This window comes from Monomorium pharaonis, chromosome 10 (assembly GCF_013373865.1).
Source record: "Monomorium pharaonis isolate MP-MQ-018 chromosome 10, ASM1337386v2, whole genome shotgun sequence".
In the NCBI taxonomy this organism is placed as follows: Eukaryota; Metazoa; Arthropoda; class Insecta; order Hymenoptera; family Formicidae; genus Monomorium; species Monomorium pharaonis.
The window spans coordinates 7,222,076-7,243,812 of NC_050476.1; the positions used below are offsets into that span (position 1 = coordinate 7,222,076).

Below are 21,737 nucleotides of genomic sequence, written 5' to 3' on the forward strand. Positions count from 1 at the left end.
TCCCCCGCAATGAAGGGCGGAATATTCATGAGGCAACGAGAGCGGCCGATCCTGTCAAGTCTTTTATGCAAGTCGTTCGACCGAACCACTTCACGATCCTTTGTTTAAGCGCGATAATTATTAATGGCATTTCGCTATCGTCCACTCTCCACCGTCACTCGTCACTCGTCGGTGTCCCACGCAGACAGTCAAGTTCCTTCTGGGCACTTCAGAAATAGAATACGCGAGTTTTCTAAAGATCCTAGCTCTTCTGTTGGATGCCATAAATTATGGGCCTTAGAAAGTTCCGAAGAACAATGCATTCCGCGAGAAGAACGAGAAAACGAGAGCAAGAGAGAGCGAGCGAGCGAGAGAGAGAGAGAGGGAGAGGGAGAGAGAGTTAATTGACAACTTCTAAGCTAGAAACTGGACTTTGGACGGGAAGCCTATGCTTAATTGGCAAATCGATTAACGTTGCGACGTACAATAAGGGCTGCCTCGTAAAGTTCCGTGTCCATGCATAATTTTCTATAATAAGTGTGCTCTTCCGAATTTGCGATATTTTCAAAGAGAAAAGAGCTCCCCGTTTCGAATCCTCTTTAATCCATAAGCATTTAATAACGTTGCCATTTTCGAAACTTTGCACTATACTTTATTAAATATGCTTATTTCTTCTCCGCTTATTACGGCCGGGAATTGAAGTTAACGATAATATTTGATCGCATACAAATTGTGCATCAATCGATTTTACCGGAGCACATGTGCCATTATTATTCATAGTGAGGGATCCGTCACATCCAAAACATCCGATAACAGTAACGATCATGTATCACGTGATTATCTTGGGCGAGGCTGCAATAGAGGCGGTCTCACAATATTGTTAATAAACAAAGCGTGTCGTGTATCGATGTAATACTATTTAATAACCCCTTAATTCGGTAAACGCGAATCGAGTTCCGCGTAGTAATTCACGATACGGATGCATGCGCAAACGATACGATTACATAAACGAGCAGATGTGCGTAAACGGCTCTCTACAACGTTGCGCTACCGTAGTATTTAATCATTCTCTTATCCGGGAAACTCAAATCGAGTTTCTCGCAGTAATTCGCGATAGAGACATATTCGATAACTACGTAGAATGGCCACGCGCGATGAAATTAACGGAGTGTATTATCCCGAAATATATCTAGCGCCGGTGTTAAAACGATGAATTAAGGCCGTATGGGAAATGAGGGAAAGGGAATGAAATAAATTTAAAAACGTCAATTTCATATTTTATCTCTTGAAGCATGATCTTTCGTATCATTTCAATTTGTAAAGAGAGTATTAAATTACGCTTAGGATAATACCGACTTATATTGATCCCCGCGACGGCTTCGCGTCGCGAGCGAGATTGGGATAACTGTTGCAATCAAGATACGGCGCGCGCGGCTCTCCAATTTTCATCATAACTTGCGAACTCTGTGGAATCTCGTGACACAAGATCGCATGTGCGAGCCCTGCTACACGGATAACGCGCAGGATGGCAAGTGCCATGCGCGGGATCTCGTCGAGATCCGTTCTTCGTCTTCAAGTGCTTCTCTAGGCAACTTTACACAGAGGCCTGGAATTCGCCAAACACATAGGGGCGCGCGCGCGCGTCTATAGGCGCCTCCGCACCTACACACGTCGCCGGATCAACTTTTGAAGTAGGAACGCAATAGAGGAATGCCCGTTGTGGAAGGTGTGCTCGCCGTAATTTCCGAGAGAGATTTTATTAGCTGCAGCGAGCTTTTCGCCAACAACGTAATGAATTAGCAAGTAGTGCACTTGGTTGGATAACACACGGTACTGTAATGTCCCTGTATTACAACACATTATTCTAAGCTATTAATTTATCACGAGGATACGTGCGGAAATTTACATTACATACACACTTTTTTACATTAAATATGCATTTCATTTAGGGATCGCAAAAAAAAAACGGTACCACAACGATAGCGATAAAAAAGAACAAGTTATTATTAGATTATTGTAAAAATAAGGGCGTTTATTACGATTGTTCGCATTCTCGAAACGTTTGCTTTCCACGCAAGAACTTTTCATTAAAATCTCACGGTCCTGAAAGGATGATTGACACACGTGTTACAATTTCTATTTTCACAGCAGAGCCCTTTCACGGGTGACCTCTTTTAAATTGCTAACCGACTATCTGTCCCCTTATTGGCAAACAGGCGCCCCTGTCTCGTTCGCAAAACGCACGATCGATCCAATACTTAAAAAACCGGCGTGTCCTCGAAGGCCGTGACAGGAAAAAAAGTAGTACCGATAACGAAAAAGTCGACGGGGGAAGATGGTGGCGACGGCGGGTGGAGTCGGGAAGGAAAAAATGAATTATGCGAGGAATCGAAAATGCTGGTCACGTTGGGAACTTCGAGGTATTGTCCTCCTTGCCGTTCTGTTTTCCCTTTCTTCCCGTCTCCTTTTTCGTCTAAAAAGAGGACGAAAGGAAAAGCGAGGGCGGAACGCGCGCGGTATACAACATGTGCACTGCGTAGGAATCTTACGATACGTCGTTTCCTGATGGATTACCTATTTCGTGCACTTCTATCGCTGTACGGAATTGGCCCCGGAAACGTGCATTCATAGCGCCGTCCGACGGACGAAATACGCTTCCGCGTTGAATTACCAGCATCTATCCTCACAAACGTTCCATAAATCTTTATATTGACGGATTCGACGGATCCTTCTACGTAGGAGTCCTTTACGTAAAAAGGCCGCGGACAGATCTGTCGCAAAAAAAAAGGTTCAAACAATAAAGAAAGCTGACGTTTAATGTCGCTTGACCAATCTGTCCTTTTGTTTTCAATGAAAAATTCTACTTTAGTGTAAGCGAAGAATGGGTATTAGGAAGATTACGAAAGCTGTATCGTAGTATCGCATTTTTATAAAGTACGCCGAACTCGCGCTCGATTTCACCAACAAAAGCATCTTCGGTATGAAGAGAGGAAATAGGATCAAAAGAGGGTATATGATTTGAAAAGTTAGTACGAAGATAATATAGTGCGCAATCTCATCCAAATAGATGACCCGTTCGCTATCGTTTTGAGGAGCAGCCACGGATCAAACACGTGCACCACTCGAAGCGGAAAGGATTTTTGCGAGTTGAAATATCGAAGGAACGTCGTGAGAATGTCAGAAAACTGACTTAAAATCGGATTATATTTATTTCAAAATGTTATTTACTATATATATATATATATATATATATATATATATATACACACTTGAATGTACACACTGAGAAAAAAATGTTGTTAATTTGATTAAATTTTCCAGCTGAATTTAATTTTGTTTATTCAAGTACTTACATATTTTAATTAATTATATAAACACTTGAATTGAAATTTGCGCCTTTAACCGCATAAATTCTTGAACTGACAAAATTTTAATTTGGTTGGAAAATTTTGTCTAATCAATAATATTTTTTTCTCAATGCAGATATAATTTTATCGCTATTCTCGTTAAATCAACATCGGCATGGATAGGAAAAATTATTTGCAATTAGTTTATTTTTTGATTTGCGCCAATAATTTATAAAAGATTACGTACACACCGCAAAAGTGGCGATTTGATCTCTTATTACAGTAGTAATATCATTCTCAAGTCAGCCCGTTTTCGCGCAGTAGTATAACCAAGGATGTGCACGACCGTAAGTAGTAAAAGCTAGCAATGTTCGCATAAAAACTCTTGAGAATCTACAATCACCCGACGATAAAAGTGAAAGAGTTCCGGCGATTTTCCGGATAAAAATTCCCAAAGTTTTGGTTGGTTAAAACTTTTTTCTTCCGAAATCTCCCTAGCGTTCCTTTGAAAGTTTTAAGATAACTCAAGATCTCTGTTAAAGAATACTGCGACAAATCGACCTTAATTGATAGAAAAACTTTATACCCAATTTTCTTATAACAAAAATGAATGTTCTGTATTCTTTTCGAATTTATACTTTTTACATTTTTTACAACAGCCAAGATTATCCTTTAAACGTCAATCAGGAACTCAGGAAGAAATCAGAGCTTCATCCATTATATCGATATTCTGGAAACGGGATGTCAATTTCACAGCGGAGATAGATTCCATAATCGATTTACGAAGAAACGGTGAGGTCAAGACGCCAATTATGGTGGCGGACGAAGATGGAAGACGGTGGCCGGAAGGCAGAGCGCCGTATTTTCATTTGGCGGATCGCTCGTCAACCGGCAGTTAATCCTGGTCGAGGGACAAGTCCGGGGATGAACTAGTCGACGCAACGGGATCGTTAGTTTTAATCGTTCGACTGCTATTAGTTCGTGTCATTCTACTCCCCGCTACCCCCTCACCGGTCTCCCCTACGTCTGGCCTCCCATTTTCCCCGTCGATTCGATCCCACCCTCCCGTTCCCCCGCTGTTGCCTCTTTGTCACTCACTTGTCGCTTCTTCCGCGGCCCATTCTTTTCTCTCTCGCTTCGCCGGAGTCGGGCTCTACCTACCTCGTTCACTCCTTAACTGCGTACTCCCTGGTGCCCGGGCTCAGACGACATTATCGATGGCGGGCATTAAACGTCTTTTGCCTTTTTCCACCTCTCTCGCTCGTTGCCATCCTCGCTGCGACGAACCTCTTACTCCCTCGTTCTATCCGGCTCGACGTTCTCGCTGCTGTCGTTTTAACGTGGATTTCCTATCCGGTGGCTTTTGATAACGACGCCTCGCCAGCATCTTCCGCGTTACAACGAAACCGAGGCCGGGAACCGCGGCGCTGAAAAATGAAGTGACTTGTATATCCCGTCCCTCGATAAGGAACGCCCACGAATAGACGCCATGTTCCCTCATTGCACTTCTAACGAGATTCGAGTTTCGATCGAGTGAAAAAAAAAAAAAATTTGAAAAGCGCCACGACATGCAATTGCCTTTTGACGATTTTTAATTGAAATTCGACGATCCGATAAAATTACCGACAAAAGTTCCACGATCGCGCAAGACTGAATTAAACGTTCGACGTTCCTGTAGTCTGTACAAATGTAATGCAGTAGATGCACATGAATGCCGAACAAATGATAAATTCTGCATATGAAAAATGAAAAATATGGTTCCATAGAGCGCTTATTCGCTGCAACCAAAACGTGTAACGACCGTTTGCAAATTAGAATTATTGAATCATTTTATATTATATCTTTCTCAATTTTATCAACATTTAATATAAAAATACAAAATTCTTAGCAAATTCAAAAAATTTGATTGAATGATAATTCGTCTAGAAATATGAATTTTAAAAGTTTCATAAAATTTTATAATTTTGCTCATATAAAAAGATATTGATGTTTATAATTTTATTCGAATATTTTATTCGACCATTTAGTATTTTTAAAAATTTTCCATCAACCTATATTATTTCTGGATTTCAAATATATAAATGTCCCTTCTCTCTCTCTCTCCTCTCTTTCTTTCTCTTTCTTATTATGATCGTAACTTAGCATGCATAATTTATCAAAGATATATGATAATGCTTATTTTTGCCTACTGCAGAAGCTTCTCTGAATGCCGCCAACGTCGCAGTGGACTTGGCTGTTTTAAAACACTGAGTCGGTCTCTTACAATTGTGTCAGGTCCTTTGAAAGCGTACGTGTGAAAATCCGACAGACATAGAGGACAGCTACGTGGCTCAGCGGCTACGAGCATTTTAATGCAAATGCACGTCTCTTCACCCTCTCATATACTGTCACCATAGACTACCACCGAAAAGACTACCGCCATTTCCGCAGTGAGATTCTTCTAATTACATTGGCCACTGCGTCAGTCATTGCGACAATGATTGAATTCGAGAGGTGAACGAGATGTGCAGAGAACAGTCAAAAGTGAGAATAAAAATTAGAAATAATTATATCGATGTAATATTAAATATCAGCATATGCACGGAGAGAATTTTCTCTTAAAATTTACCCTCAAAATCTGATAATTGTAGGATAATGTGTGACCTCGAGGAATTTTACTATATTTTTTAGTAAAATTTACTAAAGGTATAGTAAATCTTACTATACTTTTAGTAAATTTAAGAGAAAATTCTCTCCGTGTGATATCGAAACTATTATTGTTAAATTCATTTGATTTTACGTCCACTTTTTTTGAAACTCGCGATATGAAGAAGAAATGATAAATACTTAACACATGTGCCATAAAAAATTCAATTTTATTGTCTACGATGCAATGACTATTCATATTTACGCATGTTACATTCCACTCTCTAAATTACAATCAGTGAAAACTCGACAAAATCAACGGAAATACACCGACTTTCAGTGATATACTTATAATCGTTTACTGATTATCAATTGGTGCAATAAATCCACTGATCTTTCACTGACTATGCACTAATTCTGAAGTGAAAATTACTGAAAGACAGTGAATATTCACTCATTATCACACTTAAGTATGTCATTGCGAATCACTGAACATCTACTGATTACGATTTAGAGAGCGTATCAAATATTTCGCAATTCCGCAATCTCTCCGAAGTGAATTTGTGCCATGCTGAAATAAATACCTCTCAAGAACTTTCTAGCTCAAATAGTATATGCCATAGCGATTTTACGTTATGAAAGCCCGTTTGTATTGTTTTCACACTAGTTAACTTTCATCTACAATAATTATCCTTCCTCGTTTCTGACAATTCAAAAACTAGCGCATAAGCTAAATTAAGAATCGATTTAAGGAACGATCTCTTGATATAACTAGGCATATCTAAAGATCGTCCAGGTGGTTCTTAACGTGCCGAGCGTCGGAGCGAAACTTGAGAAGTATTAATCCCGTCCCGGGAGAAGATATCGAGAGCAGCCGGTGCGCGAGAGGAGCTGTGCACCCAGGAAAATTACACTGGCTAACGCAAGGTAACGGAATCTTAATCTCGTTGGTCCCACCGCGCTCTCACTTTGCCGATAAAAAGAAGAAACGAGACAGCCTGCTCACGCTTGCTCGACGAAGACTTGACGGGGACAGCAGATGGCCATCTCGCAGATTTTCCACCTGGCAGCCCCGCGCATCCCTGGGGTGTAATTTCGGTAATTTAATTTCTCGGCTTAATAGAGGAGTCGGAGAGAGCTGAAACGAAAAGAAACGCGGTCGACACGAAGAGGAGAATTACAACCTGCGGGGAGAGGGGTAAGGTAGGCACGAAAGTGTCACGTCCGTTAATGCCTCGCGGAAATTACTATGTCGCTTGCAAAAAAATAGATTTAATAACGAGAGAGGGAGAGAGAGAGAGAGAGAGAGAAAGAATAAAAAAGAGGGACATTGTTGGTTTTTAATTTTTAATTCGCCGTCTCTGGTCTTTCATAAGATTTAAGTGCCAATATTACGAATTGAACGAAATTGGCTTTGGGAAAAGGGAATTAAAAAATGAATAAATAAATAGATGACCATCACATAAAATAATGACGATTATATTATTGAATAAATAATAATATTAATAATGTTAATAATTACTAAAGCTCTACATTATTTCCATTATTTATGAAAACGACATTACCTTCCGGTTTTCCATAATCTGTATATATATTTTTAATAAGATCATGAAATTTAAAATCTTGCAGTAATGCATTACTGCTCACACGCTTGGTGGTCGCGCAGAGAGAGAGAGAGAGAGCTCTCGCACGGCATCCCAACGGTGCTTTTATCCGATACGATATCAAATGCGCTTTCGTCGCTTTGTATAAATACCATTAGTGTATAGAGCGCGGGAGGAGTTGCTTTCTCACGAGAGAATAAATTTCTATATTCCGCACGCGATACGGTCCACAGCATGCGCAAGCGGTATATTGTCAGAAAGGTGATTACTGACACGCATAACGGAACCGCTCGCTATCGCCGGAATAAAATTTATCCTTCGCGCTCGCTAATGAACGGATAAATCTCTTACATCTGTATATATCTACGATATGATCTAACCGCCTCTAACACACGCCGCTATTACGCTATATATACTATCGTATAGCTGAAATAAACGCAGCGCGAAAGGCGAGACACGGAAGGGGTGGTCGCGGTTTTTGCCCGCGACAAGCCGTCAGCTTTAACGATCGCGTAGGAGAACCGTCCGGGCGCGCGTCCTGATTTCATTAACGGTTTTAAATACGGCCACCGGTAATTCCGGCTCGCGGTGGAACGCGCGACCGTAAACCGTTCCGGAGAAAAGGAGGAACAATTTCCATGATTAAGAGGATAAACATTTACATTTTTGCAGCCCCTCTCCGACCCCCGCCCCTCGTTTTACTCGTAATTGAGTTCCATAAATCACTAAATACCCTCCTCCTGATTTATTCAGTCTGCAAACCTTAATTCTCCCGGTGGACTTTTATATAGTTGCGTTTTATATAGCACGATTGACACAGCTTTATATAGCATTGGCATTAATTACGATGTAGATTCGACATTATGACGGCTGCGCGTTATTCCGGGGGACCCTGAGGATTAATATAATTAGTGGATTCGACATATCGTGCAGTACACAGAAATGTAATAAGCGGGGCGTTAAATTTTCAAGTACACATAGCAAGTAAATCCGGAGTAATAATTTGATTTCTGTTCCGTGTGAGATACGGCGACGGTGTCTGGTGATTAAGTTTTTTTTTTTTTTTTCCCCTCCAATTATTTACGGGAAAGAGCATGGCAAGCTTCTTTGAAACGGAAACGTCCAAAGCCTAACTCCGTAATCTAATTAAGACGAGCATGTTTGTCTCGTTGACTTAATGCGCTTCTGATTGCACCGGGCGAGTAGTTGGATATTCCTCATACGATACATCCTCCGTCGAGCGTCGAGCTTTGAAATATCACGACGCCAAGTCGTTGGGAAAACGCTTGCGAATGATAGATATACGATGCACGAACGCACCATATATTCAGGCGTGCGCCGGATAATCTACTTTTCCTTAATTTATCTTACTCAGACGTAACGCGCGCAACCGCGGTCGTGCAGTCACACAGATGACGGACGTGCACGTACGCGAGGTACAGTGACATTCGCCCCATGCGTTAAAAACTATTGCTGGAGTGTAAACAAAAAATAATGATTTATTCCAACTTGCACAGTGACGTACGTACGTTCGACTGCGACGACCGTGAGGATTAGACACGGAGAGAATTTTCTCTTAAAAATTATCCGTAAAATCGTGATAATTGTGAGACAACGTGAACCTCGAAAAATTTTTCTATACTTTTAACAAAATTTACTAAAATTTTAATAAAATTTGCCAAAGTTTTAGTAAATTTTGTTAGAAGTATAGTAAAATTTACTAAAATTTTGCCAAATTTCATTAAAAGTGTAGTAATAATTTTATAGTATAATTTTATGGTATAATTTTACTAAAATGTGACAAAATTTTAGTAAATTTTACTATACTTGTAAGAAAATTTACTAAAACTTTGGCAAATTTTATTAAAATTTTAGTAAATTTTGTTAAAAGTATAGTAAAATTCTTTGAGATTCACGTTGTTTCACAATTACCACGATTTTAAGGGTAATTTTTAAGAGAAAATTCTCTCCGTGAACCATCGGACAAAGATTACAAGAGACAGGATAAAAACAGCATCTCAAAAATAATATCTCAACCCGACAGTTTTCTAGATAATGTGACGAGCAGATGATTATTCATCAATCAATAACACATCTCTCTCTTTCTACCTTTTGCCTTTCTACCTTTTGCCTTTCTACGTTTCTATGATGTTTTTTTAAAATTTAATGTTTAACTCAATTTAATTAAATTGAATTAAGTGAATCAATCGCATCGTTCGATCCTGTTCGATCCAGTAACATCTCGCATGTGTGCGGTACATATCGCAAACGTGCAGCTATAATCTGAACAGGCGTTATTCGTTTACTTCCGCATCATTCGATGCTCAACAATGACGCGCGGTGCCGACTAGAATAATAACGCGAAATCACGTCGATTCCGAACTTGTGGGTACTTTGTGCGTCCGTTCCCGCCTGCGTGACGTCCTGTGCATCTAGTCCCATAATGCGCAGTTGTCTACGCTCCATTCGGGGTCTGTGCGAATCGATCCGCGAGGGGATATCTACAAACCTCTGCTTACGGACGTGCATAAATCGCATTCCAGTCGCGTTTGCGTGCAACACGCACCGTCGATTCGCCATCCTGCGGCCGACGACTGACAACGACGACGCGACCGCATCGTCAGGTTAGTATTATTAAACGATTCGGGGCCCGCAAAACGGGCAACGGGTACAAATTGTAGGCGCGGATCGCAGACGTCGCCCATGTAAAATGCGCCCCGCGTGAACGGCACAGCTAAAAGTGCCGTCCCTCTCTACGTGCGCGTTTTATTAAACGCCACGTCGGACAATATCACCGAAATATAAATCGGGGTCGCCAATTGTGTCGCGACAAAATGCATAGAAATAATCGAGATTAAATTGAGATTGGGAGGAGGGGCGGGGGGAATAAAAGTCGTCTAAATGTCGCTCTAATGTGTCTGTCCCCCGGTACGTATGTCGCGTAACAATCGCCCGCTATTCGTCGCGTTTCCGCTAAAAAGTCCCGATAACCGCGTTCGCACACGCGTTATACGCGTATGCATATTTTTTTTCCTCGCAGCTACGCAAATTCCATCCGGCAGTTCCGCTTGGTGACGGAAAACGGAACCCGATGCACCCCCGTTTATTCTGCACCGTTTATTCTGTTGCCTGTCAGTTGTTATCGAATAACGGGTGAATGTTTTCTCGAATTAAGTTTTCATGATGCCCCCCCCCCCCCACTCACCCCTAACGATTCGGCCACAGTTATCGCTTATTAAATCGGATAAAAGCTCCTGGCTCTATGACGGTCGTAAGAGAAAAGTTATCCCTCTCTTTGTCCTTCCTCCTTCCTCTCCTGGATCCGTCTCGTTTTGGGTGGAACGGCACCGTAGCCTGGCGATTTGAATAGCACTGATTGACTCCCTATTATCATCGTCCGGCTCTCCGTTAACATGATAATACGCATTAGGGCGGGTGCCAAACCCTACGTCTCACTTGACGCTCTCCCTGTTCTCACCCGTCGCAATCCCCGTATCTACACACAAATATGCACGGCAGGAACGCCGAGGAACGCGCATCCTGCCGTTAAGAGAAGCAGGCACGAAAGCGGATTTGAGACCGAGTACGCTCGGTACCTTCGATGGTCGCTACGTGTAAACGTTTGCCGAAACGGTCAACGACGCCAATATTATCGTTGAGTCAACGTTAACGAGCCGGTGGACCTCGTTCGCGATAACGATTGGCGAGTAAATCCCGTCGTTACACCGCCGCGTGTAATGTAGGGTTATACAGCCAAGGATTCGGAGTCAGGAATTCCTCATTACGAAGGAATTGTAATTTTAAACGCATTTTATCGTTAATTGTATATAGAAAAACAACAAATGTGGTGATTGAAATTGCAATCTCCCAAATAATGCATATATAATATATTATACATTATTCCGTGAAATATATTTCATATGTTAAATTTTATATTTAATATTCCATTCGATTTGCGATAAACTCTAAAATATTAAAATTAATGAATATAATAATACTTTTAATTATCATAATTGATTTGTCAAGGAAAATTGACGGGCTGGTCCTTGTCGCGTATTAATGGAAGATTCAATACTAAAAATATTTCGTGATTTATTTGGTGATAATCTTCTCGATAATATCAAGATGGAATTAACACTTGGCGTTGTCTTGATCCAAGCGTAATATGGCCAAACCAGAACACGATACACTTGCAATACGGTAGCATCCGCCGTAAGCAGGATTACGATCATTTACAACCCTTTAGCGTACTGCAGGTTGATGTATTAAATGGCGAATCATATTCGAGTTTGCAAGCAATTGCAGTTCGTAATCCGTACATGTGTATTATTATTTGTACATGTATTATGAACAACCCACAAATTTATCTTAATGCGGCTTATAATTAATTCATTTGCACATTCAAAATTCTCGCCTACTAGACCGGCGAAAATGCTGCGCCGTTCATTTGCATATAAAGGTAAACTGCGGTAAGCCACGAATCATAATAAATTTCAATAAATAATTTGCCACGCCGTTACACGTTGCAACGCATAGTAATTATTTCGGAGATTTCCCGCTAAAAAACTAGAAATTATCTTTAGCGGGGCAACGCAGCTCCGAGCGCAAGGACACTTAATACTCCGTGACCTATTTATTTGTACACTCCGCAATTTGCAAAACGCAAACTTGATTACGTCATCATTTCCTGCCGCCGTGCAGATAACTAGTATCTGTTGACACTGTGCCACCATCGACAGCGAAATCGCAGAACGGTTCGTGCACGGCACGTTAACGTTGAAATGTAACTAATTAACATCCCTGGAACCGTATCGCCTCTTGACACGCGTGCGCGATTCGCCAGATGTAGGAAGATGACGTGAAACGCTCGGATCCGGCTACGGCCTCTCCGACAAGGAAATTCGCACTGAAATCGTAATATCGTTGTCCGCGTCGGAAGATCCCAGCACGATAATCCCCCAACCATGTATATATGCGTTGGATCATATACATCTAATGAATACATCATCGATGATACATACATTTCGCCCGGATACGTTGCTTACGGGTATCCACTTATAATATTGACGTCGACGTGGGGGGCGGTGCAGGATCACGAGTACCCTTTTCCACGTATATCTCCAAGTAACGTCGCGTTGATCCTACGCATAAGCGGTGTCATAACGCCGATCGACGATAAAGTACTGTCCTCGGTGAAAAGTAATGCACTGGGAAGCGAGAGAGGAGGAAGCGATGGCGGACATGTAAATAAGTGCGCACACGTATACCTGCGGATGTGCACACAACTTGTCCGGAAAGAGCGCACCGTGTGGGAGGATGAAGGTGGAAGAGGACGGCGGAGGAAAGGACGGGATGAGGTATGGGATGGGTTAACAACGTGATCACGGTTCAAGCACTCCCGCAGGATCGCCACATCAGCTGGCCGACCCACCCTTTCTCACCATCCGCCATCCAGCCTCTTCTCCATCCGGTATTTTGCTCTCCCTCGCCCTCGTCCTCCACCTCCCTCTCTCTCTCTCTCGCTCATGTTCGTCGAGGCGCTCTGCTCTCGATGCTACACTCTCGTCGTGGTCTGTCAAGATACCTCCCTCCTCCCCCGCGACCGCTTCCATCGATGCATGCGCGACGCGCTTATATGCACGTGCGAACCTGCCATGTGCAGATCGCCGGTCGTCGATTAACAGCCTCGTGCAACACACGGACGAAACATCTCGCTGTATCGCGGAAACGCGCGCGTTTGGAAAAAAAAAATGACGGTTCGGCGAATCATGTTTTTCACGAGGTTCCCCTTTTTTTCTCCCGTTTCATTTTTTTTCCTCTCCACTTTGCACCGTGTCGCTTTTTTTTTTCACTCGAAATGTATCGCTATTCTTGCTTCGGTTTCCGCCACGCGTAATAACCGGTCGCCCCGGTCACGACGAATGGCTGGCGAGCTGATCGCATTAATCGCGCGCATTAAGATATCGCGGTATTTGATAAGATTATTAACGAATCGCACACTGAAAAAAAGAGTCTTGTTGAATTAACTGGAATTGAACTAATGGTTCAGATTTCTAGTTGATCTTACCAGATTTCCAATTAATTCAACAAGAATTTTTGTTAAATTAATTGGAAATTTGGGAGGTTCAACTAGAATTCGAACTGTTAGTTCACATTCCAGTTAATTCAACCCAATTTTTTTTTCAGTGCACATGCGCGGGGGATAGAGACGTTCGCTTTTGCTGTGCGATATCGTGGAGATTACCTCGCAATTTTCTGACGTTAATAAATCGCCCGTTTACTGATATTATGATCGGAACCGTTTTTCTGTTAAATCTTATCAGTTGCGAGCCTGCCGTGGATCAGCTTTATTATTTCCGAAAACTTAAACGTCGCTGCGTAAACGGCCCGTCCACTTTAACGTTAGGGATCGTGTTTAGCGTCCATCAACACACCGCAATATATCAATCACGTGTTTCGTATTCCTCGCGCGCCTCTCTCGTTTCCCCTAAAATTTTATTCTCGCCGAAATTCGAAAGTGATTGCGCGCTCTACACGCATAACGTAGTATTGACGTTGACGTCAATACTAATTACTAGTAGAGCGCACAAGTATTTATAGCATGTATAATGTACACGTGTATATTTGCGCATATACATGTTTGCCCGATATTATGCGCAAACATGACGAAATAACAACGGCGCACCGCGATTTTCGCCATCGGCCTAAACGGCCGCATAAGTCATTTATAATGAAATTTCTCAATTGTTTTGTTACAACCTAGTGGAGTTTGCCGGTGCACGTTAATTGACTTCATCATTACCACCGGGGGGGGGGGGCATTAAGAACCGTTCGCAGCGGACCGGAGCGTTTTCGCCGCCGGTCCGAAAGTACAAGCGGGATTTTCTCGTCTCGGTACTTCGGAAGTACCCCTACGCGTCCGCGGCCTCGCGAATGCAATTTCATTAGTCTAATGGATTTCGATGCTCGAGACTGTAATCCGCTATTTTTTGCGCGCCACGGCACGGAAAATTGGATAATTTATGAGTTTGAATTAATGAAAGGGAATTTAACGTGTGAGGAAGGGGGGGGGAGAGAGGTGGGAAGAGTCTCGCGGGGCGATCCGATAACTTTAAAAATCGAGCCGGGCTTCGTGCAAACGCGAAAAGACAGGAAGGAGAAAAGGAAGTAAAAGAGGGAGAAGAGGGACACACCGCGAACAGCGGAAACAACGACGGAATCCGGACAATTCAGGAACAACGCAATTACTCTATCACAATAGACCCACGGGCTCTTTCGAGTTCTTCTTGGCACGGTGGCGTCTTGTACGAGGTCGAACAAACTCGCGAGGTCGAAGGAGGGGACATTTTCCGTTCTTTTATTTTTCGATTAATCGTCTGAGAATATTGGAGCCGTCGAACGGAGCTCTCGAAACGTCGTCGCAGTGCACACTAAATTCATTACGAATTAATCTTACGTGAACGGGCGAGTTTAAAGTTGCCCATTGCGTGATAAATGTTACATAAAAATTCATGCTAGTGCTCTCAACATTTTTATTTACGATGGCATCCACGCGCGTACATATGCATGTATGTACATCGGTTTATATATTAACTACATAATTTGGAATTTAATTGCATTCTGGTGATGCTAACGTCAGCCGCGCAATCGCCTTTTACATATTTTACCGCTTACGTTAATTAAGCTTTGCGCGCGCGCGCGCGCGCAAGCTTGGCGAATAAAACGAAATCTGAAATGTAGATTTTGCCCACCAGTCGCCGTTATAACGCGCGCCAAGGGGAATAATTTACTTTTTCAACAGCTTCGCGTATGTTGCGTCCAAGCTAGTTATACTGCCTTTTCACACAGAATTTCACAGCTCGTAAACAGGGGAACGGAGCCGCCGCGCCGCGCCGGTGCACGTGGCTGTTAATTTGAGGCGGGTTCACGATACGATGTTCCGTGCGTGCGTGCGTGCGTGCGTAGCTGCGTGCGTAGGATCGGCCGATCGTGTTTCACGTTTTTTTTCAGCGCTTGAATTTTTACTGCCGTTTCTGCCACGTTCACGGAAGCTAAACTCCCCGGAAACTCCATCCGGCAAACGATCGACGTGCCAGTTGCGAACGTTACCATCGTTCGGCGTTTCGATTAGAATTAGAATCGCAGAGTCGAGCATAAAAAGTAGTGACGAAAAAAAAAGCAATACCGACGAAAAAGAATTCATTTATAAATATGATATGACGATGTATAAAATATGTAAAAAAGCATGTTTTAGAATTCTAGAAAACCGTTGTTGAGAATAAAGCTTGTTATAGTAATACAGATTTTTGTATTATAAATAAAATTAATCACTAATTATCAAAAAAATATCCAACATGTATTTTATTTGGCTTCGATTTTATTTTTTTAAAAGCACTATATTAATAAATTCAAAATAACAATACTATTCAAGAATAACGCAACAAAGGCACAAAACGAGTTGTATTCTTTTTGGGGGGAAATTTTTCTTTTCGTAATTCAACCGCCGAATTTTCTTGTAAGATAAAATTCAAGCCAATTGTGTATATTTTTCAAATAACTAAGCGTATCATCGGCTTTAGAATTGCGAGCGATACAAATCTGACAAACAGGCAGGTATTCTGCGCTGTGATCGATCCTGCGTGTCCTGCTTAAGTGGAGGACGTCGTTTTGGTGAAACCACATGGAGGGTGATCAAACCGAGCGGAGACTAACGGAAGGAAAATCCGTTACGGTACACGGTACGGTACATTATGTACAAGAGCTCGCAATGAGGAAATAAATCGCCCGCCTTTCTCGGCGAAACGAAAAATAATTCACTTTCCTTGCTTCACCGCGTAAATTACGGAAATTATATCAGTGCTAAAACTAAAATTGTGCTAATATTTAAACGTAGTATCATAACCAGCGGGGAGTTTTTGCGCATCAAATATTTTCTTTTCCTGGTTTTAAGCTCTCTCTCTCTCTCTCTCTCTCTCTCTCTCTCTCTCTCTCTCTCTCTCTCTCTCTTTCTTTCTCTCTTTCTCGTGAAAAGCGGAATTTGCGAAAAAAAAAGACTGACGGAAAACGGAACTGCGCAATGAAATTAATGAGAGAGAGTATGGACGGAAAGGGACAAATTACTTTTCTGGCAGACGTTCCATTTCACGCACAATTTAACCGCGCGATCTCCGTAAAGGGCGTTTGCATGATTGCTTTGCTTGCAATATAGTTGAAAAGAAAACGATCAACAGCGAGGAACGGGATCAGGCAAGCGCATCACCCCCTCCCCGCTTTTACCTAATCACTTTTGTGATGGCTCGATTAATCTTTCTGACGAAATCTGAACTGTTGCTTAAACCGAAAACGCTTGAGTCGACTGCGTCGTCTTTACTGGGAAATTGAGAAGCTGAGCGAGGATTATTCTTAAACTCTCTTACGATTACTTTCTTTCGCAATCAGTTATAATCACGTATTCGACGTACGTATGAATTCCAATTTCATTAATTGGCTCTATGTTTGTTAACTTTTCTAAGCGGCCGACCTTATGAGCGCTTATTATCATATAACTGATGTAAAACGTTCGCAATTAATTCTGTTAAGGACTTTCATTATCGTGTCGTGTATTGACTATTGCGTACGCGTAGACCTGAGGGCAGTGTCCTTTGGCGTGCCGCTGCAGGAGATGCTCACCGAATGCTGCGGTCACCGTGAGCGTCGACGCGATCGTCTACTACCGCGTAAAGGTGCGCCTGAGTGACGTAACAAAAATCGCGAACTATACGCACGGAAAGGCAATATCGGAACATTCTTTATTCTTGCTCTGAAACGCGAAACGGAGAGTCGGCCGAGCAAAAGTTGTTTAGAACGTTAAATTTTTAATTTAACTGGCAGGTATACGTAAGAACCAACACTGGTTTACGATATTATCTTATCATTGTGAATTGTGCTATTATTCCACGTTTCCGGCCGACAGTTTTCACTTTAGCCTGACAGTTTTACTCCCGAGTTTATTTCTAGCAGCCAAATGAAAACGCTCCGTACAGTTTTTCCTTTGGTTACACGTCTCTCTCTCTCTCCCTGCTGCTGGCACGGCATTTAAATACTTGATTGCGTGCGCCTTTTTCCTGGCCCCTCTCACCTTTCCCAACTTATTCGCGCACTCGCTACTCGCTGTAATCTGTGTCTTTATTTTTGATCATTGCGAAAATCAGAGTCGGGACGTGCGCGGCGGTATAATGAAAATAAGCTAATTGCGCATGTTAAAAGCTTTTCCGAGTTAACAGTGATGAACTGCGTAACGAGTTTTGTGCCGCTCGCAGAGCTTGGTGTGCGATAATTTTCGGTTTACTTTTGTAGATGCGTACAGCCATTGTTAAATTAGCAATTAGAGCCATTAGAGCACTACGTGTGGTGAGAGCGACAAACGTAAAATAACGATGACGTGTAAAAAAAAAAAAGGAAACAGTTTCTTATTAAGGTATCTGTACTCAATTTGGCTCCCCCTCTCCATTTTCAAATAATTACATAATAAATTTGACAGATAACGCTAATATATTGTCCAGGAAATCGATATAATGTATTTATACTTATAGTTAACTGCTCAATATCTCCTTTCTACGGCTGGTAATCACACTTAATTTAAATTATGTTCTTTTGAATCTAAAATTTCAGAGATAAGTTTTTGCTTTGTGTAACTATTATAAATATTCACAATTCATATTATTGTAGTTTTTTATTTATGCTTTTCAACACTATATTTATTTTAGGTTTTTATTAAAACATCTTGTTTATAATTTAAAAAAGAAAGCTTTTTGTATTGTGAAATCTTTATGGCCAGGGACAGTACTAAAAATACAATATCTTATTAATATACAAGAAAGTTAACATTCTGTTTTTTTATTTAATGTTTAATTTTTGATTAATATTTTTTGTTTTTCTCTAATTAATTGAAGCTTTTTGACAGGTGAATGTTAAGATAACGTCTCTTGTAATAAATATAACACGGTTTTATAATTTAATAGCTGTACGTGTAACTTTTTCCATAAGCATGTTAATAAATGCTTAATTAAACTTAATTAAACATGTTGATTCTGTTATTTCGCATTTTTTTAAAAATATTTACAAAAAAGACCAAAATACATAGCTAGGCTACATTAGATATACGTATATGTAATCAACATGGTCCAAGTGCAATCTTTTTTTTTAAACATTTACTATACTTACATAAATAATTGAAAATATTTTATATATTTTTTTTAGTTTCAGAAATGTTTCTCATTTTAAATCTGACCCTTTTTTTTCAATTCATCAAAAAATTACCAAAATCGTAGGAGGGGCACACTGGCTACTTTAATTCTCCCATAAATGGAATACGATTTCGTTTGTCGTATCTTCTGGACACTTTATACACCGTTGTACAGGTGTCAGCGCGTGTCAGCGCGACGCGCCACCACATTGTCCCGATAATGCTTTTAAAGGGTCACGTCCAAAGGGTTGCGTGTAGCTCGGTTTCTGGCCCGTTAAAAATTACGAGGAACGGTCGACACAGCGTGTCGACATTCCGGCGGCGTACCGTGGGGATTTAACGGCTACCAGCAACTGGGCTCGTTCACGGTTTGCCGCTCCCGACGGTGGTGGGTGGAGGAGGCGAGTCATGGACCGACCGATCGTCAACCGGCCGCGAGAGCACGCTGTGAACGAGAAGTCTTGCCGAGATCTTATCGGAACGGGGACACCATGTCCCACGTCATGCAGCCACTCTGGGAGCAAACGGATCCTTGAGGGGGTCAAAGTTGAGAGGGTCGAGATGTGAATATTTTATCTCGATATTTTAATGCATCGTAACCGCGCGCGATCGAGGAACGCTGTTTTGCCTCGTTATCGCGCGGCTCGCCCATTTGCGTAATTAATTCGTTCATTAGTCAGGCAAGGAGATCGAGAGTCGTTTACCTCGCGAATTAATTTCTCGCGATCTTCCGACCTCGACGTGGAGATTTTACGCGATTTTGAGAAGTCTCGGTGTCAATTATCCTTTCCACTTAAAATCTTTTATCGATAAACAAATTATTAAAACTAAATGCTCGGGGTATCTCGAAAACCTCTGCTCCACTCCTACTGACAACGTACGAAGGCAGGAAAAAAAAAAAGATTGTTACGGACGCGCGACCGATGCAAATCAATGGGAAATCGCTTGATCGGCAAATAATGCCGACGTCGCGCAGCTGCGCGAGGGTGATCCGATAAAAATAATGCGCTAACGAAAATGTATTTCGGCCGGCGGAGGTAAAAAAAAAAAAAAGAGTAGAACGAGGCGTGATTTAAAATTTAAATGTGTTCGCTGAATCCGCGTTCACGTAAAACAAGTCGATGGTCGTTTATTTGGCCGCCGTGCGACCGATAAAATTTCACAGTCGGACGGCACGAATCGATACGCTTATATTTACATCGACGAAGTGTTATTAAGGAGTAATTAGATTATAGCTGCATATTGTGCCGCGCGTAACAACGTAGCGATATATTACCGCATCGATATTAACTCTTTGCGCTCTCGTCTCGTTGCGATTTTGTTCATATCTCTGCACTTATTGAGAAATGATTGCAATCTGTAAATAATATTTATTGATTCTTGATAAAATAATATATGTATGGAGAGTCTACGGTTGCCAGGAGAGTGCGATCGCCGACGAGACAAGAACTCTCTGTAGTAAATATTATTTTATGCGTTATATCAATTGAAATGAATTCAAGCGAGACGCTGACTACCGGAGAGGCACACTTTTGAAAATTATTTTAGAACGCGAAGGAACGCCGGACGTTTTCCCGGTTATAATGTTTATCGTAAAATTCGTAATAGCCCCAAAACACCGCGTTCACGATCGCGCTTGCATGCTCGTCCATGAATTTCCCCGCGGCTGTCTGAAACGGATACCTAACGGATGCCTCTGCTTCAGAAAGGACGTCCGACTTCCGTGTACAGCACCAACGAGCCATGGCCACGGAGGCGGAAGCTGCGAGGGAGGCGAGGGCCAAAGTGATTGCGGCGGAAGGAGAAATGCGAGCCTCCCATACCCCGAAAGAGGCCAGCGACGTCATTTCCACGGGTCCTGTGCCGCACTGCAGGTACGCATACCCGTATTTTGTCTCTCGGCGAGCAGACGCCGGTGGCACTTATTAAATGCCGCTAATTACCTAATGTTGCACATTGCTACCGTGCTTTATTATCTGGCTTTTATTTATATTGAACCTCGTTTCACCGTAATGTATTGCGTTTAACGCCTTACTACACACATATTTAAAATTATTCATCGAACGAAATCGGCACTGCGACTAAGTAGAGTCACAGAAATACTTTTTTAATTATCGAAAAGAACGAGTGTGATATAAAATCGGACCTTTGGATAAGTTTAATTATTGCGCCGGTTTCGCGCTTGTACAGATGTCTTTGACAAAAATATATATAAATTTTTGTTGTGCAAGTTCAATGGCTGGAATGAAACAAGAGGCTTTATTTTGCTGTTTCTTTTGTGCGCAACACGGCACGTGATGCAATCAAACAAAAATCCTACCCGTGGAGATCGGGTGTCATAATTAGAAGATAATACGAGGGAGGAAAAAATTCATTATATTTTCTACTCTTTCTTCTCTGTGCTACCCCGAACAACGCATGCGGTGAGAGGAATTTGACGGTCATATTTCCGTCGTCGGTTGAGTTCCCGGGGCCTTTATTCATCCCCCCCTCCCCCCGGCTTGCGCCCCCATCAGAAAACTGCACAGGTGGGATCCTTATATAAGGCGGGGCGTAAACACTAAAAATAATAATCCTCTCTCCTCCACTAATTTACCGTTATTATCAGAAAAAAAATATATGATGCTATTACTTTGAAGAAGCAACGTGAAGAAAATAATTTAAAAAGATATATAGAAAGAAAGATATAAAAAATTATATTGAGAGAGACTATAGCTATTTATTATTTTATTATTATTATTATTATATATTTATTCGCAATCTTAAATTAATAAAATAGGTAACTTAAACATTGGGGAAGAGCTTAGATAGGGCTTAACGCAACGTTGAAAACGATTAAGTGATTAGGCGTTCTTTACATTTTGTCAATACGATCGTTCCTTTTTTTTTTCGGAATCAGATGATACTGTTTGCGTCTGACGATTTACCAGCTAGAGCAAATTAATTACGCGGATCCCT

The 21,737-nt window shown here is 41.7% G+C and overlaps 1 protein-coding gene across 2 annotated transcripts in view; it reads left to right on the plus strand.

Moving 5' to 3' along the window:
- The window catches only part of LOC114255352, a 33,123-nt gene extending 11,718 nt beyond the window's left edge, over positions 1 to 21,405 (plus strand). The window contains exon 2 of one of the 2 annotated variants that reach the window (XM_036293288.1): positions 20,485 to 21,405. In XM_036293288.1, coding sequence (XP_036149181.1) covers positions 20,485 to 20,708 — 224 coding nt within the window. In that variant the 3' untranslated portion in view covers positions 20,709 to 21,405. Of the gene's footprint in view, positions 1 to 5,520; positions 5,915 to 20,484 lie in introns of those variants that run through there. The other variant, XM_036293289.1, reaches the window with a different exon arrangement.
- The last annotated feature ends 332 nt before the right edge of the window (positions 21,406 to 21,737 follow it).